This window comes from Gymnoscopelus microlampas (assembly GCF_963454915.1).
Source record: "Gymnoscopelus microlampas genome assembly, chromosome: 11".
NCBI lineage: Eukaryota > Metazoa > Chordata > Actinopteri > Myctophiformes > Myctophidae > Gymnoscopelus > Gymnoscopelus microlampas.
The window spans coordinates 25,189,445-25,207,857 of NC_139948.1; the positions used below are offsets into that span (position 1 = coordinate 25,189,445).

The 18,413-nt window shown below is 43.0% G+C and overlaps 2 protein-coding genes across 2 annotated transcripts in view; both read left to right on the forward strand.

Moving 5' to 3' along the window:
• LOC311054913 (uncharacterized protein) overlaps positions 1–6,666 on the forward strand; it is a 16,669-nt gene extending 10,003 nt beyond the window's left edge. The window contains exons 4-5 of the mRNA XM_084070930.1: positions 458–4,157; positions 5,204–6,666. Of these exons, the coding sequence (XP_083927056.1) occupies positions 458–4,157; positions 5,204–5,836 (4,333 nt within the window). The 3' untranslated portion in view covers positions 5,837–6,666. The remainder of the gene's footprint in view (positions 1–457; positions 4,158–5,203) is intronic.
• The window catches only part of rpusd1 (RNA pseudouridine synthase domain containing 1), a 426,852-nt gene that overhangs the window by 185,347 nt on the left and 223,092 nt on the right, over positions 1–18,413 (forward strand). The gene's annotated exons all lie outside the window — the stretch shown is intronic.

Genomic DNA, 18,413 nt, shown 5'->3' on the forward strand with positions numbered 1-18,413 from the left:
GAGAGAGAGAGAGAGAGAGAGAGAGAGAGAGAGAGAGAGAGAGAGAGAGAGAGAGAGAGAGAGAGAGAGAGAGAGAGAGTTTATTTAGTACTATAATTGACTGCAAAGTTGAACTTTTACACTGTTTTGTTTATAAATCTCCTTATTCTAGTAGGGCTATATCCTTGACTGTACATACATTTTATGTTTGTTTTATTTGACACTTGCCGTGGCAAAGTAAATGTATGTTTCCCATGTTTCCCATTAGATATTTACATATTTGGATCCTTTGTGTTCTGCTGAACCTTTACCTCACTGACTGGTTGTTAGTTATTAGTCATGTTCGACAGTTTACACTTACACTTGCTTAAATGGCTTTGTTTTGCTTTTGACATTTACTTCTACAGTACCAAATAGTCTCACACTGCGATTTGTGTGTGTGCATGTGTTTGTGTTTGTGTGTATGTCTGTTCTATAGCTTCACCTGGATGTCGTCGAGGCTGGAAAAACATATGATCAACTCGATTACAGGCCAGGCGGTGGACACCTTTGATAGATTGTTCCGTGAACTCTATTCAACTTCCAGTACTGTCGACCTCCGGCAGGTCGCCACGGATGTTGCACCAGAACCGGAGCCCCTCCAGATAGTGCCTGAGAAGCCAATCTCTGCTGCTCTTGCCAGGAAACTCCACAATCCCAAATACGCCCTGGTTGCTGCGGGTAACAGTCCTGCCTCCTCGACTGGCTACAACAGTCCCAACTCCCAGAATACGGGGATTCTGGATTCCAAGAAGAAGAGGAGGAACAAGGGGAACCCAATTGCTGCAGTTGCAGCTCCTGCCCTCCACCCTGGCCTAGTCGATCTGGAGAAGGCGTACCTAATCCCCTATTTGCCCACCTGGCCAGAACCTGACCCTCCCAGCGATGTGATCGGCTTCATTAACATAATCGATAACAGCCGGCCCAACCAGGTGCACCTGCAGCGGTCTGAGATGTTTGGAACCAGCCATGCTATGAGGTTCAGCAGTCCGTTTAGTATGCCAGAGGAGAGCCTGCCAGAGGTTGCCCAGCCGAGAGAATTCTCCTCTAGACACAAGGACAAGGTCGAAGACACGGAAGCAGACACAAGACCGACCCACCAACTCAATAGCGGGCCTTCTGAACTTGACCCTAAAGCACTGCCAACTGAACAGAATGTGCAGACAAATGAAAAAGTTGCTGAATTGAAACGCACATCTACGCACACCAAGACAGACACTAAGAAGGTCGATGCTGAGCACACACTCAGCAACAATGTGTCCAGTCTCAATTCTGGATGTAAAATGCTTGCTGAGCTGACGTACTCTGTTAGCACCACAAGCAGCCCTAAGGTGGAGCCCCTCCCTGTGTTTGCTGGGCACACCAAACCTGTCTTAAACACATGTACTCCTGAACCACAAAACACACACACACCTGAGCACAACCTTGCACCAACCTCTGACCCCGATTCCTCACATGTCCATGCTAGACAGACGATAAACCAACCCCATGCACTGCTACAAACAGAGGTTGTGTCAAAGTCTTACAAACATACAGAGACCATAGCGGCACGTGAAGACCTGAGAAGACCCTCCTTTATCACAAGTCCTCTCATCAGGACAGCCCCAACCCCTCCTGTCACCACTTCCTCCATCTCCACTTCCTGTGTCACTACTACCAGCGAAATATCTTCTTCCATGAACCGTTTCTCTCCCAACTTGACCTCATCGGCCCTCTCCACCTCCTCGCCTCTCAACTCCGCCCTCCCTGTCCCTAAGCCTCGAACCGTCCAGCTGATCATCAAAGATGGTGCAGGCAGAGCTGGCGTGGATGTTTCAGAGATCAGTGTAGTAAAAAGAGCTGTTGGGAACATCCCCCGTACTGGCCCACTGGCAGAGCCGCTAGCAGGTTGTGTAGTGCCCGCCACTCAAACCCCACCAGGTGCTGATGTTGTATGGCATTCTGAAAAAGAAACAGCATCTGTGCCAGAGCTGCAGAATAAAAGCAGAATAAAAACTGGGGCACAAGCAGAAAGTGGGAACATGTCCCGAAAATTCAGAGAAGAGTGTTATATGGCACAACAAACAGGGGCTGTGAGTAGTGAGAAATTGGACGGGATTTGCAACGCAGTAACTGGAGTGCAGAGTGACTGCGACAGCCAAGAAGGAACACAAGTGACCCCTAGAGGGACCAAAATACCGGCCAAATCGCACATTTTGAGTAGCGATAAATTACAAAAAGAGAACATGATTGTGAAAGGAATAAGACGGACAGAATGTGAGATTGCGATATCAACCAACAGCCATGTTACGGCAAAGCCACTGGCAGCCTTTGTGACTTCCTCGCTGACACCTGCTGAGGTCATTGGAAGACCACTAACTAAATCCTCTGAAGATCCAAATGAAGACACTGGGAATGTGACACAACCAAACACAGAGCTTGCAACAGCAAAGGAAGCTTTGAGAACCTTTCAGAATGGATTGCAACCGCAGAACAAAGACCTGCCTGATGTGATAAACTCTGTAAATCATAAAGCTGGCACACGCGATCCTTTTTCTGCCAACCACATGCAAAGACATCATCCAGACATCGGTACACACGTAATTAGGCAAAGTGTTGACGGTGTCGTGCAACCAATTGCTGCAGACGTTCCTGATAGCACCGTGCTCATAAGCACACGGCCACCACGTGACCACGGCACGTTACAAAACTCCCAAACTCACTCTGGAATAAAGGGAGGCTCACGCAAACTGGAAAAGGACATGTGCTTACATTTGCCCGACTCGTCCACTCACACAGCAGAGCTGCACTCACCCACGTCTGATAGACAGCTGTCGCGCACGCCTACCCCCGACTCACGCACACAAACTCCAGACTTCCGAATCCGCACACCCTCTTCCGATGGGTACGTTTCCCCGAGAGATGACTCCAACCTCTCCACCACCTCAGAGGAATACTATGACTGTAGCGAGTTTCCATCCCGTGACCCGGGCTTTGACCTCTTGATCAACCGAGGAAATTGGGCAGCAGAGGATCATGTAGCAGATACTACTACTACTACTACTACTGCAACTACTGTTATTTCTGCTCCTACTGCCATTACTACTGCGACTTCAGCTACTGCTACTTCTACTCCTATTACTACTTCTGTTACTGCTACTTCTGCTACTTATCCTAATACTACTACTACTGCTACTTCTACTCCTATTACTATTAATACTGCTTCTGCTACTTCTACAGTTACTGCTGCTGCTACTCCTACTCCTACTCCTACTACTCTGATTACAAATACTGCTACTGCTGGTGCTACTAGTCTTATTACTACTACTTCTAGTACTACTACTCGTATTAATACTGCGCCTACCACAGCTCATATTACTACTGCTACTACTCCTATTAGTCTTACTAATACTACTACTCCAACGCATCCTCCTGTTACTACTACTGCTACTGCTACAGCTACTGCGCCTATTACTACTAGAAGTACTACAATCAGTACGTCTGCTAGTATAGACAGGTCTGCACATATGAATACAAGACGTAGAAATAGTGACTCTCACACATGTTTATCTGCGAGGGCTGAGCCCCCCCTGGCTGCATCTCCAGCCTTATCTCTGCGTCATACCCCAGACCCAGCTGACAGTCACATTTCCAACAAACCCCAAGCCGTACCCCATGCCACCCCAACCCCCACAAACACCTCGAGCCCTACGCCCAGAACTTCTGCCAGAGTGCTTCTGGCAAAACCCTCGCTCGTGGCCAAGGAACCAGAGGAGCCTGCCATGTCCTCCAGCTTGCGATGGAGAATAGAGGAAGACCAAATAGAAAGAGAAGGGCCAATTGAAACGCTGACACCGGCCAAGGGGCTGGTAGGGCTTTGTGTGGGAGAGGAAGCAGAGCAGAGATCGTTTACTGTGACAATGAAACAAAGGGGGTCACCCGCTCATAGTGTAAAGTCAGTAGATTCCTCTCACGACGGATTTAAACCTGAGGAGTCTCACACAGAGGAAATGAAACAGACGGATCTGCCCTCTGTCTGGGAGAGGCTGGTGGGACAGTCTGCAGGCTGGGAGAGAGCAGCACAAACACCAGTGCTAGGACCCAGTGGCACGGACAAGAGAGACAGGCCTCCGGCTGCAAAAGAAACAGAAGGAAAGAAGGTATTAAAACTGTGGACGCAGAGTCATACAAAAGCATATTTCAATGTGTTGCATTAATTTGTGCTCTTGTATCTTAATGTAACTGAATTTACTTGTATTTAAATATTCCCACATCACTAGGGCCCCACCCAGTTTTTGACCACTCTGGTATAACATGGACTAGCTCAGAGAAGGATCTCAGTTTGGTGCCACACTATAGTCTGCCTCCATCATTGTGGAGCTAAAACTATGCCTTATCAAATCTGTGTCAGATATAAGATGTACTGTAGCACTCTCTGTCATCTTTTGTATCACGCAAACTGTCAACCAAGTGCATCTTTAATATTTAAAATGTATGAAACCATCTATGTGTATAATTTTCTCTATTTAGGTGACTAAATTGTTGGTTGCCACACATGCAGCCTTGTGAAAAGACTTAATCATTGAGGAACCTGATGTGTATGCACTATGCACAGCCAAGCTTCACTGAGTTGAAAATCATGATGCTGTTGACTGTCAAAAGCAGACTGTGTAAATTAAAATGAACATGCTTTTTAATGAACCATCTGTTCACAGACATGGAGGATTGATGAGTTGGTAAAAGATTGATAGAATCCCAAATTAAAATAGCACCCCAAGCACCTTTTTGTCCAATAGTAGTGTTTAGCTCTATTATTCATTCATGTTTTAACTTCAGTTCAGTCATATTTAAAAGTTGAAATGAAACTTATAGATAACTGGATCCCTTTCTCACCTGAGTTACCGTTTCATTGCCATTAGCAAGTATGCAATGTTTTTGTCAAAGTGTACATTTTCACACTGCATTGTGCTGTAGTGTAGGTCACTTGTACAATCATGAGGATTGAAGAAATGGTATTTGTGTAGTAATGGAGTTATAAACCCCACTCAAATGTTTTATATCTAATTTATTTGTTCACTTTGGTCACTATATCTCTTCTCTTCTCTTCTCTTCTCTTCTCTTCTCTTCTCTTCTCTTCTCTTCTCTTCTCTTCTCTTCTCTTCTCTTCTCTTCTCTTCTCTTCTCTTCTCTTCTCTTCAACCTCCAGCTTCTACGAGTCACCTACGGATTACCTTCCCAATCCCGCACGTCTCAATCCTCAAGACCAGCTCGGCCACTCAACCCGCAGACCGCCAAGGCGGTCCACAGCAGCCTCCAGACTCAGGATAACACACCGGCTCCCCGCAGACCACCACCCAGAAAGACCCCATCAATGCCTGGAGCTGGGTCTGTGGGTGTGGTTGGCCCTGCGGTTGGTGGGATTGGAGCAGGTAGGAGACAGGCGGAGGAACCCCATAGCCGAAGCACCACCCCGCAAGGGAGGACAAGGACTGGACAAACACAGAACCAGCCTCCTTACCCCAAGCCCCAAGTCTCCTTCCTCCACTCACATTCCAACTTACAGTCAAAGGTCTCCCCCCAGTCGCAAGTCCATTCCCCACAGAACCAGACAGCCTCCCAGGCCCAGCCCTGTTTGAAACAGGGCCCGGAACCAAGGGCTGGGTCTGTGGATCTGTCGACGTCAGGAGAGGAGGAGGGTAAGGCTCCGTTTGGCTTCTCTATCGGCAAACTGTACAGTTTGAAGGGCCTGAAAGACAAGATTGGAAAAACGGCCCCAGCAGCACCAAAGAAGAAGAGAGGCCCCAACCCTCCCACGCAGGGACATAAGGGTACAGGCTAGCCCCTGGTGCCCGAGGGACTTAAAGGGATAGTTCACTCAACAAAAAAAAAATGTGATGACCAGCGGAACGGTAGGCAGCAGTTCTGGTAGGAGACACAAAGGAGACTCTTTGTGTCTTCTAACGGAACCGCTGCCGGTCATCAAATTATTGGTTTAATAATTCAAGTCTCCATGGGGTGACTAATAATTGAACTATCCCTTTAATTAATGAAGGAGCTGTGCTGGAGGTTCTATGCTGGTTAAGATATTCCCATCTTGAATCTAACAAATTACGGGTGATGTATTGCCTCATGACACCGTGTTTCTCCCATAATGCCTTGCAACAGTTGTCTCTTTAGCTGAATCTGGTTTTGCGTTACATGTGTGTTTATTGGCCAAAAAACGTGCCAAACACTGAAAGTTACTGTATGTAAGAAAATATTGCTTTTGTATTGTAATTAATGGAGTTTGTGGGCACTTTTTTAATGAGATGTGACATTGTTTTTGTCATTTTAACTGCCAACTGTGCCTGGATAAATGTTCAATTCTAAAGCTCATCACTTTTACGTACCGACTGATATGTTGCTGCTAGTTCAGTGATGTATCACAAACCACTGGCAGTGAAAGGAGGGAGAGTGCTCCTAACTTACTGGAATATGATCAGCTGTAAAGTAAAGTGGTTTACGTATGCTGTTTGAATTGGAATCTATGCATGTGCACTCCTATTCTTTTTTCTCTGCCTCTCTGTGTGCACCAGGCTGTGCACACAGGAATTAAAAGGTGCTTTAGGCATTATTCATTAGAATCCATGTACAACTAAAATATTCTTCAATTAAAGGTGCTGTACGTGTGTTGTGTTTGATGAGTTGTTGTTGTTTTTATATACATATAGTTTACACTAAATCCTCTTTAGATTCAAAATGTCTTCTGAGTTTTGTCCACGAGGGCCAGACAAACAGCTGCACAAAACAGCCTTGTAAATCTAAAGTACATTTTCTTGTGGTTGCAGCACCTCGTGATTTATTCCAGAGAGTGAGTGGAGAGTGCACCTTGCTTTTTGCAAGATAAATAAAATGTATTAACAATAAGCTTGGGTTTACTGTTTCTCTTACCATGACACTCTATTATAGTAGAGAATTGTTGTGCTAATCCTATTATGACAGTTTAATTAATACTTAATTAATATCCACACCCGAGAGTCAGGACTTAAATCTTTGTGATGGTATCAAGAGAATCATTGTTTATTCTTTGACAGTTAATTTAAGAATGAATTGGTAGGCTCTGTGAATCTTTTGAGTATTTGTGCTGTATCTAAAATACATTTATTTCCTTCCTTGTATTGCCAACAGTTGCCAAACTGAAATGTGCAGATGTCATCCAGAGCTGTCACTTTTAAACACGAATAACTCTCTCCAAATGCTACAAAGCAGTGAACCAGGGCTCACAATTCTTTGTGATGTCATTGGAGCTTATTTATTGACTGAATGAATTGAAATCAGTCTTCTGCAGTGTCTGAGAGAAGATTTAAATCCAAAGTAGCTTTATTTCATGGTAATGCCAGGAGTTCTACGCCAGAAAACATACCCATGAGACCATAAAATCACTTTGAGTTCTGTCCCTCTAACCACCTATTTAATATCAATGATTCATTTCAATGATATTACAAACTAGGATTTACAAAGTGGTAAATATGGACATAACATAACAAAATGATCTCAACTTCTATCACTGGGTATTATAGATATCAAATGTATTCTCAGAAGGAACAGCTTGATTTTATCTTTTTGTGCTCTTGATCACATCATCTATTTCTAGCTCTCTCTTCTGTCTAGCTTTGGGAGGCACGGCATGCCTGTTCATAAATGAAGAATGAGATACAGTATGTGTGATCCCATACACACAGATCATACCAAAAGCTATTTCTTTGCATTAAACAACATAGTGGTTCAATTCAATGTTTATGCCATGTAATTCAATGGGCAATGTTGGTCAAGGTCAAGCCATGGTTCGGCACACCACTGATGCAACAGCTCTCAAAATGCATAACTGAGAAAGACTGGTAATTTAAATAATAAATAAAAAACTTTCATTGTCAATCATTGCACTTTGGAAATGTGCTACACATGCTAACCAGAACACACACACACACACACACACACACACACACACACACACACACACACACACACACACACACACACACACACACACACACACACACACACACACACACACACACACACACACACATTTGATGAGACTTTCCTTTTACTTGTGCACCTCTCCTCACATTCGTGTAGACCTTTCAGTGATGTAAACAGTACTCACATGTTTTACTTAAGTAAAAGTACCCATACTGCAATGTAGAAATATTCTGTTACAAGTAAAAGTCAGGAATTCAAAATAGTACAAAAGCATTGGTATCAAAATGTACTTAAAGTACCAAAAGTAAAAGTACAAAAATGTTTGAAAATAGCAGATCTACAAGCTCACAACGTGTTGCGATGCGCTGCGTTGTGAGCTTGTAGATGGCTATTTTCAAATAGCCTAGGTATAAAATAGGGCTAAAGTGGTTAGTGTATGTTTTATAACGTCATTATTTATATCTGCATAGTAACTAGTAACTAAACTTTTCAAATAATTAGTAAAAGTACAATATTTGCCTCTGAGATGTAGTGGAGTAGAAGTAAAAGTATAGAAAATTGGAAATACTCCAGTAAAGTAAAAGTACCTCAAAATTGTACTGAAGTACAGTACTTGAGTAAATGTACTTAGTTACTGTACTTTACACCACTGCATTCGTGTAGACCTTTGACTGGAGAGGACGCGGTTGTGACTGCTTCTCCAACATACCTCTCTCTGGGTATTGTGTATTGCTAAACAAATGTTAAATCTTTTGTGCATCCTTTTGTTGAACGTGAATTTAATAGGTTGATATTGCTGTGGTGCTATGTGATGTAGTGCGCTAAGCGAGCAGTGTCTCTTAGAACATGCTTCCAGTGCTCAATGGTTCCATTGATCTGTGATCACTGAGTGATATAAAGACACTCCTGTGTGTGATATCTCTCACAAAGGAATTCTGTGAACTTGCTTGAAGTCAAGCTGTGTTCCATCATCACTAATGAGTTCTGTTCGGTTGCTAACTGGGTGAACATTGCTGATAGGAAGGTGGTGATCACTGTGGTTCTAATGGAGGGAGTAAAGGCAACCTCTGGCCACTTTGTGTAGTAGTTGATCAGTGACACTGCATAGCAGCAGTCCCAGCATGCCAAATCACATGGTCCGACAATGTCCATTCCCACTTTCTTTCAAAGGGACTGGCTGATGTGGGACAGCGTGCCTCTTGGCACTTTTTGTCATTCATATGACATGACACGGGCCAATGCTGTGACTGTCCCATGCCCATGCACTAATACAAGTCATGCAGCCTCTGCTTCGTGCGGACAACACCCTGGTTGGTTGTCCACCTTTCCAAGGCTATACGAGCTGCTTCCTTATAGGGCTATAGGGAGTAGAGGTCGATTATGGCTCTTTTATATCATGACATTTTGGACTGACAGTTCATCTCTGGTGTCCATCGAGCTATGAACATTTCTCTGTCCAAGTTTTGCCTGAAAGTGTGGTTAGAGCCTGGTGGTCTGTACGGAGAGTGAATCTAAGGCACTTTTGTTGCACTTTGTAGTACTTTGTCGCATTTAGTTGTTTTGTGACCATTTGCCCTGTTGTTTGTTGACTAGTGTTCATGCCATTTACTCTGATCATCTTGCACTTTGTAAGCCGCTCTGGACAAATGTATGTGCTAAATGCCCAAATTAGAATTGTTGTTGTGGTCGGCGAAGGTAAGCAAAAGCAACAGTTTTGTCAGGGTGTGTTATGTTAGTATGGCACCAAGTCAATTATCTGACACGTCTGTAGACACAATGGTAGGGAGGAAGAGGGACAGTGCTGACCTGCCAATGCACTTTTTGACCATGTCAAAGCTTGACTGCATTGGTGCAGTCCATATGAACATGTCATCAGGCAGGAATTCAGTGGGATGCACCACCAGCAGGCTGTGGTCACCAGATAGTTCTGAACCCCCTTGACATAATGCTAGCACCAAAGGCATAATCTTGGAGAATGCACTTGGGGCTTCTCACAGTCCATATGAAACCTGACAGAGCCTGAATGAACATTTTTGCGATGCCCACTTTCTGTCCAGTCACCTTTTCAGGTTTGATCTGGTGGCCACAGGTGGGAGCGTGCCATCTGTTGGAAACACTGTGTTGTTTCTAATACAAAGTAGTTAACATGCTGCACTGTAGCTCATATGCAACCTTGCACTGGGACCTCAGCTCTCGTTCAGGTCACTAACCTTTTAAGTGGCTCAGACAGTAGCACATTTATTATGTTTTGTCTGTACAGTAGGTGTTCAGGAATTATACGGACACATCAGCAGAGCCTGTATTGCACACTAGCTCAGCAGAGCAGGAAGCTGACTTTGCATTTATGGTCAATGTACATAAAAACAGTACCACTCTTATTAATCACACTATGGAGCGGTCTATAGAGTGATTCATAGCAGTGGATGTAGTCATGTGGTCATCATTAAAAACCCAGGCTGATCTTAAGACAGATTTATAATCCAGCTGAAAGGACAGAGATCTTTCTGCGGACATGTAGCGTGTATATCTCATTGGCATGTTAAGGGTAGTATTTACCTACAAGCCAAAAGTAAATAGTCAGGTCAGGTTTTTGAATGCTTTGGTCTATGCTGCAGGCAACACATATTACCGTCTCTATACATGCTGTAGTGATGGATGGAATGAATTAATTTGTATTCATGTTATGTCAATGTCATGCTAATTGTCTAGAATCGCTACTGGAAATAATTTCTGAATTGTTTTCTTGGTCATAAACTTAGATGCAGCATGAGTCAGAGTCATGAGTCACACACATGGGCACACACGTGGGCACACACATGGGCACACACATGCGCGCGCACACACACACACACACACACACACACACACACACACACACACACACACACACACACACACACACACACACACACACACACACACACACACACACACACACACACACACACACACACACAGATTCAGTGTGATAGGGAGGGGATGGAGAGAGGAATGAAGAAGGGAGGGATAGAAAAAAGAAACTACTAATCTAAAGTGAATGTAGCAGCAGGGACAACGAGAGGACAGAGAGAGAGGGAGAGAGACAGAGAGAACTACGGTCAACAACAGAGAACATCTGCTCTTGAAATCTGAAACGATTAGGATGCAAAGCGGGAGAGACAGGAAAGAAATGGAGGGAGAGAGAGAGCATGAGAGATATCGGTATTCATTCATCCATTTGTAATTGTACTAACGTAACCAAATGGACCCGTCATTTGTTAAAGATACTTAGAGAGACTGGCAGAGAGAGGGAGAGAGAAAGACAGAGTGAACTACAGACGTTAATGCACAGTGTAAATAATAATGCTTCATGTTTTATGTACAGTAAAGCACTTTGAATTGTTTTGTTGTTGAAACGTGCTATACAAATAAACTTGCCTTGCCTTACAGACACACAGAGTGAGGAAGAGAGAGACAGCTACCTATACAGACACACAGGAGAGCGAGAGAGGCAGAGAGATCATTTCCTTTTACAAAAGTAAAGTGGGTCAGTGTATAATAGACTACCTGTGCCCAACACTTAACACAGCAGAAACCAAATTTGAGACACTTCATCAGAACCTCTCAACTCTGTAACCAAACACACTTTGTTTTATAGATGTTATTCCTGTGGACGATTAGACTGCAAGACACGCTCACAAGCGCACGCACGCATGCACACATACTGTGCCATCCGGATTCATGGTGAGATCATCCACTGAGCTGAGCCCTTCGGGCTTATCATAAATGATGTCTGACTCCTAGTTAGCCTCAGGGGAAGCAATAGAGACACGGATGACACAATGAATGGACCCACAATGGTACGCGCACACACACGCACACGCACAACACATGACATGAATCATTCCTTAACTAGCTGCTTTTCATCCTCTGTGTCGATGACCGTGCCAAGTGTTAGCAGCAAGCAAGTGTTTAACATTGTCTGTCTGCCGCTGATGAAAGAAACAAACATTTCTTTGCTGACATTTCTGTGTCAGTGACACACAATCGTTGATGATGATGATAACACCCTTTTCACCTGCTTGAGACCTCTTTGTCATGGTTGTCTGAGTCAGATGGGATATTCTGACTCACTTTTAATTCAATAAAATGGCTTTGGGAGGCAGGCCTTGATTCAGGCCTTATTGCGCCACAAGTCCAAACTTGTTCCAATGTAAATGCCAGTTAATTATTGTGCGTTTTTTCCATGTGAAAATTAAGGGACACATACAGTATAAATACTATTTACAACCTGTACAAGAACCACTCAACTTTGAGGGGGCACGTGGCGCAGTCGGTAGCTCTGTCGAAAAAATGGGTTACAAAAATTGTGGGATAAAAAAAAAAAGAAGCATTCAACAGTGAACGGTGACCTACAGTGAACTACAAGGATGGCAAATGAAGCATATGGTGTTAGTCATGACACGCCTCTAATCAGCTGTCAGCCTGCTGATTGAATAATTGTTTCTTTCACGCTTTTCTACACAACACTCATTTCCACAACAAGACAGACACACAGCAAATGGCCTCGTCAAAACGGGGACACGCACTCCTGACGTCACAGCCTTGAGTATGGGAAATTTTGGGGCGTGGAGGATTTGGTGTTCAAACACCAATTTCCTAAATGTATAACATATTTATTGTTCATGAGAAAAAAATATTATTATAAATTTGGTGGACAGGTCACTGTAACTTCATGCACAGCAAAAGGGACACAAGAGTAACTTACATAACAGTGTCCAGTGGTAGCTTCTACTGACAGACTTGGACAGATTTGGACTCGTGAATTTCATTATGCAAAGAACTAATTTCCTTGTGGTCAACTTACTTACTTATATTTACTTAATTATATACACCCTTGTGTAAGCACAGAGAATTCATTTTGTGGTGCGCTATGGGCTTGTAGATCTTCTATTTTTGAAAAATCATTGAATATATATATATATTTTTAAAGCGACATTTTTTTACTCAAATATTTGCTTCTGAGGGTCCCTGTAACAAAATGTTTTGAGATGGGGATCGGCGGCCAAATACATAATTTTGGGGGTCCTTGACATGAAAAAGTTTGAGCACCACTGATATAGCAACATAAATTATGTTTTTCAGAAAACTGTTTGGATTTAGAAGACATTTGTAGAATCGGCCTCAGGTCTTAATGGGTGGTACTAGTCAGCCGAACTGGCAAACCGGATGCCGTGGGAACACTCCCTGCTGAAGTATAAAATAATAATTTGATTATAACACTTCACCCTGGTGAAATATGTGTCTGTTTGTCTCCACAGCCACAGAGGAAAGATAAGGGAATGCAAGGTGGTTTGCATAATTTACCGTTCAGTCAGCACTTACAAAGTGGCCTTTGTAGCCATGCAAAGCTGGTGACAAGTTATGCCATAGATCTGTTTTTCAGATTATATGTACCTAATATATATACATTTGACTACATTTATTAATATGTAATATAGTAATATAGTATACACAATACGTAGCCGAATGATAATAATATGAAATGGCTGTTTTAGCTTTGAGTCTGATGGTTTCAGACAAGGCTGTTCTTGCTTTGTTTTGTCTGATGGGTTCACAGTCCAGCTGTACGACCTCCAGCCCTAGCAGAGCCTCTAGTCAGGAGAGTTCAAATTAAACTTATTGCTAAAATGCATTTGGGGAAACTCTGCTCTGCCACCAGCCAGAGAGAGAGGGAAGAGAGACAATGAGCAAGCGAAGAGAGAGGGCGGGACTCGGGAGGGAGGGAGAGAGAGGTAAACTGAAAGACACAAAGGGAGAGAATCAGATGAGAATCAGATCTGAAAGAAAGAGAGAGATACTGAGGGCGAGACATCAAGACCTGTTGAGACAGGGAGCAGCAGGGAGGGAAATGAAGAGTCCTCGCCTCAGCTTACGGCCACGCACACACCCACACGCCCTCACACACGCCCTCTCACACACACACACACACGCCCCCTCACACACGCCCCCTCACACACGCTCTCTCAACGCAAGTGTACATATGAATATGCAGCACATAGATGCAATCTATGTCACTCCATACTTGGTCATGCATGAATGCATAACCAAACATAACATGTGCACACGCACACGCACACGCACACGCACACGCACACACACACACACACACACACGCGCGCGCACAATTCACAGCCAATTCTCAGCCTTGGTATGGAGCTGATGGTTGGAGTGGCATTAATTAATGCTGGCAGGAATTGAAGAGAGGGTTAGCAAAGAAATGAAAGAGAGAGGGAGAGGGGGAGTTTATTGAGCATTCTGTTTGTCAATTTATATATTCTAAAGCTGCACACTGTCCATAATTGTCAACATTTTTCGATGTGACGTGTTGTCAGCCTGTAGATAGGCTATTTTTACTATTTGTCATACAATTAAGTATACAGGGCTTAAGTGGTTAAATAAATGTTTAAAAAAGGGCTTTGTTTCATGCACACACTCACTGCCCTAGATTGAGCCTATTTCAAGTATGTGATGAGCACGGACTTTGATGTTTTTCGACAGAAGCTTTTAAAGGGTTTTTATGCTCACAGGTTTTTACATACTGTATACTGTACATATGCATAGAGTTATGAAAACCCCAGCAGAGGTTATTCATTATGAGATCATAGTGAGGCAAAGGAAACAGAAACAGGACACACAACAATGACCCGTGACTTCCTGTGAAACAATACAATCTCTCAGCCAAGACACACACGCACGCACGCACGCACGCACACACACACACACGTGCTCACATACAGTACACTTCCGAACAAGTGAGAGCAACCACACATAGCACTGACAAGTGCAACACATGGAACAAATCTTTAGTCACTAAATGTATCTGGAAAAACAAACGGCCTCATCGCAAAGACAGGGGACTTTCCTTGCTAATTTTAAACTGTATTATTGGCCTTTTAGAATGCGGCCACAAACAGATTGGTTTAACCACAATTCTGGTACCTTGCCGTCCTCTTGAAGGGGTATTAACACTCCCCCTCCCCAAGAGGTAGGCAACTGTTTGCCAACGTTTCACCTGCTCAATCTAAACATCGGTTCGGCCCAATAAACTTGTCTGGTGTGCAGTGCCACTATGAGACCAATGACTGGAACCCCTGTTCACTAATATTTAGCAACGAGAAACTCCTGGGGCTGCCCAATAAAATGTTCTCATTGGTCGAGAACTCATTGGGTGATGTCTTTGGTCTTCAGTCATTTAATGAGTTAGTGATGCCATCACCAAGTCATTTGAAAACCACTGTATTGAACAGCATCACTGTGATGCTGTTTAATACAGTGGTTTTCAAACGTTTTAATTTCAAGGACCATAACTCTCTCGGAGTTCCAGATCCGTAAGGGTCCATTTGGTTATCAGTCATTTAGCAGGGGACCCCCTTGAACCCCCTGAAGGACGCCCGGGGGTCCCTGGGCCCCACTTTCAGAACCACTCATATAATATACTATTACCACAAACGTCTTTTTAGAGTCCCGTGGAAAGAAGCTATATAAAAGCATTCAGTGCTTGTTCTGGATAGCGTACGTGGTATGAGGGGTTTAGTTAGCCTTGCGTGGCCAGACTATATCACTGCGTGGATATGAGTCTGGTGCTTCTATGAGGACGTTTTTTTTCAAGGGGCGGGATCAAAAGAATGGCTCTGGATTGCAATTGGTTAGACCTACAACCAACTACCAATTACAGTCTCCCATATTTGAATACTGGGCCCTGATTGGTCACCCCAGACTTCGGGAGCAGGAAATGGATTCACAACGGAGCGGTGCCAGACCCAAATTGCAGAGGGCAATTCTTTAGCGGCGCTAGCCGCTCTATACCTTTAGTGAAAATGGTGTTATCATCCTGCTCTATACCTGACTTTGTCCGTGTGCGTCAACGTTCTGATTGGTCAGGTGCGTACGTCAACAAAGTGATTGGTCAAGCTTCACGTGACACGTGGCTATAAACACATTATAAAAACACATATCGATGACAAAATTTATCAAAGGCGCCGCTACCTTCACACAGGGTGTGATTTTTTTTTTGCACTGGCAGATTTGTCTGGAATGTTTTTGGGAAATAACTTACTATTTAGCTGTGGGATATTCCAGATTTGGCTCCTGACATTTATTGGGATAGGGTTTGACATTGAGGAACCCTGACCAACAACAGATCCATTATAATGTTATGCACATGACTCCTCAAAGGCTGTGCATCATGAAAATTATAAACAATCAAGCGCTTTCTTCTATGTGGTTTGGAAGTGTCCGAAGGTTGCTGTGTTCTGTGAGAAGGTTGCTTCCAAACTCTCTCTATTGCTGTCTGTAACTGTACCCCCCTCTCCTTATGTACTGATTCTTAGTATCTTTCCCCATTACATCTTCCTCTTGTTTAGAAATGCATTTATCCATCTAAAATGATTGCCAGTCAGACAATGGGCACTAAGGTTTGTGGATAGTGTTTATTTGGAACTCTCTACAGTCCGTATGAACAGTGCCAGTGGTGGAAAAAGTACTCAATGTCTTTACTTAAGTAAAAGTATCAATACTGCAATATAGAAATACTCTGTTACTGTTTCAAAATGTACATGAGTAAAAGTGCAAAAGTATTGGCATCAAAATATACTTAAAGGACCAAAAGTAAAGGTAGGTCGGCTATTTTCAAATAGCCGAAGCATATAGGGCTGAAGTGGTTAATGTATGTTTTGTAATAATAATCCAAATCAATAAAGTAACTAAAGTTTTCAAATAATTGTAGTGGAGTAAAAGGTACAAAATTTGCCTCTGAGATGTAGTGGAGTAGAAGTAAAAGTGTTGAAAATTGGAAATACTCCACTAAAGTAAACATTAAAACTGAACAGTGCCAAGGAGGCTATATTAATGAATGTATGGATTTCTGCTTAAAAATAGTTGAGTGCATTTTATTAAAGTTTTTCCTTTTTCCTGGTTGTTGGGTTTAAATGTGGGTTCTTTGTCTTTCTTTTCTTTTCCCTACTGTTGCTGTTTTTCTGTTCTACTAACTCTTTGCTCTAGTCACCCAAAACCCATATTATCCACTCAACAAGTGAAAGCATCCCATAGCGGTTGCATTGGGTACAAATTATTATGCACACGTTCACACAAACCTCACTACTTACACTATGTCGCCACCTGCTGGCACTCAATTGTTAATCACTAACCACATTGGCAAAAAGCACGGTAGGGCAGGGTTTCAAGGTTCAAGGTTTTCAGGCCAAGGAGCAAAGACCCCTTAGCTGAGAGAGATGTGAAGCAGGGACCCCCACTACATATTGTATAAAATTGTGTTGTATATTAAAATTCCTCATAGATTTCATATATTGCTTCATAGACTTGTTTGACAGCAGCTATCATGTTGGATTCATGAACACATCCACTGCCAAGGGCTAATCTCAGAATGTACTCACCAGTGCCAAGGTTTTATTGTTGTTTTTTGTTTTTTTTCACGTCGCCATAGGCCCCGTTAAAATCCTTTAGAATGCGCGATGGACTGTTTGTAAACAACGTGCATATGTCCCTGTGTCTACGAGCGCAGACCACGTGTCAAACGGAGCCGCCATGTTTGAGTTCTGACCGTTTATGTTAACATGGGAAATGCGAGGAGAAAAAACTACACAGCCTAAACATGGGTTTTAGTGTGCGCCTTAGAATGGAGGCCGACGGGAAACAAAAAACGGGATCGCACTTCCGGTCAACTTCCGGTGGTGTTACACTGAAAATGGTCCCCCTAGAAAATTGAAAAAAAAAAATCGAAAAAAAGGAAAAAGCACCCGGACCGTAGCACTACGGTCTCTGCGCTTAACAGTTGGATTTAACGGACCGTAGGACTACGTTCTTGGCGGTTAATGTGTTGTTAATGTGTATTTTTAGACATTGATTTAACCACTTAAACCCTCCGTATTTAGTAACTTGACCTTTGGCTCTGTACTTGGTCTGCTAGGTACAGAGTAAAACTATTACTTTATGTCTCCCCTCCTCTCCTCCCCTCTATCTTTTAACTGCTATGATGGGCCTGCACAATTAAGAATTCCACCCACCTTACTTGTAATGTGATGTGACAATAAAGATTGATTCTGATTCTGAGTTAGGCTACTCAGTGAATGACAGTCATGCAGCAAAGTATAAATCAGGCATTAGTATACAGCTAAGGTTGTACTTAGATCCTGTGCTGGAGTTTGGAAGTCTTAGTTTTGACACTAATCGTATTGAGTTAGGCATTATAATCTGGACTGAAGCTATACCCCATTCTTTTGCATTTAACCATTTAGCCCTATATACTGTATGGCAAATAACAAAAATAGCCGATCTGCAAGCTTGTTGTGACACGGCGCATTGTGAGCTTATAGTTTTATTATTTTTGGTATTTTTTAATTATGTTTAACTTTTCTTTTTAAGAATTTAGAAAACATTTTTTAAAGAAAAATGCC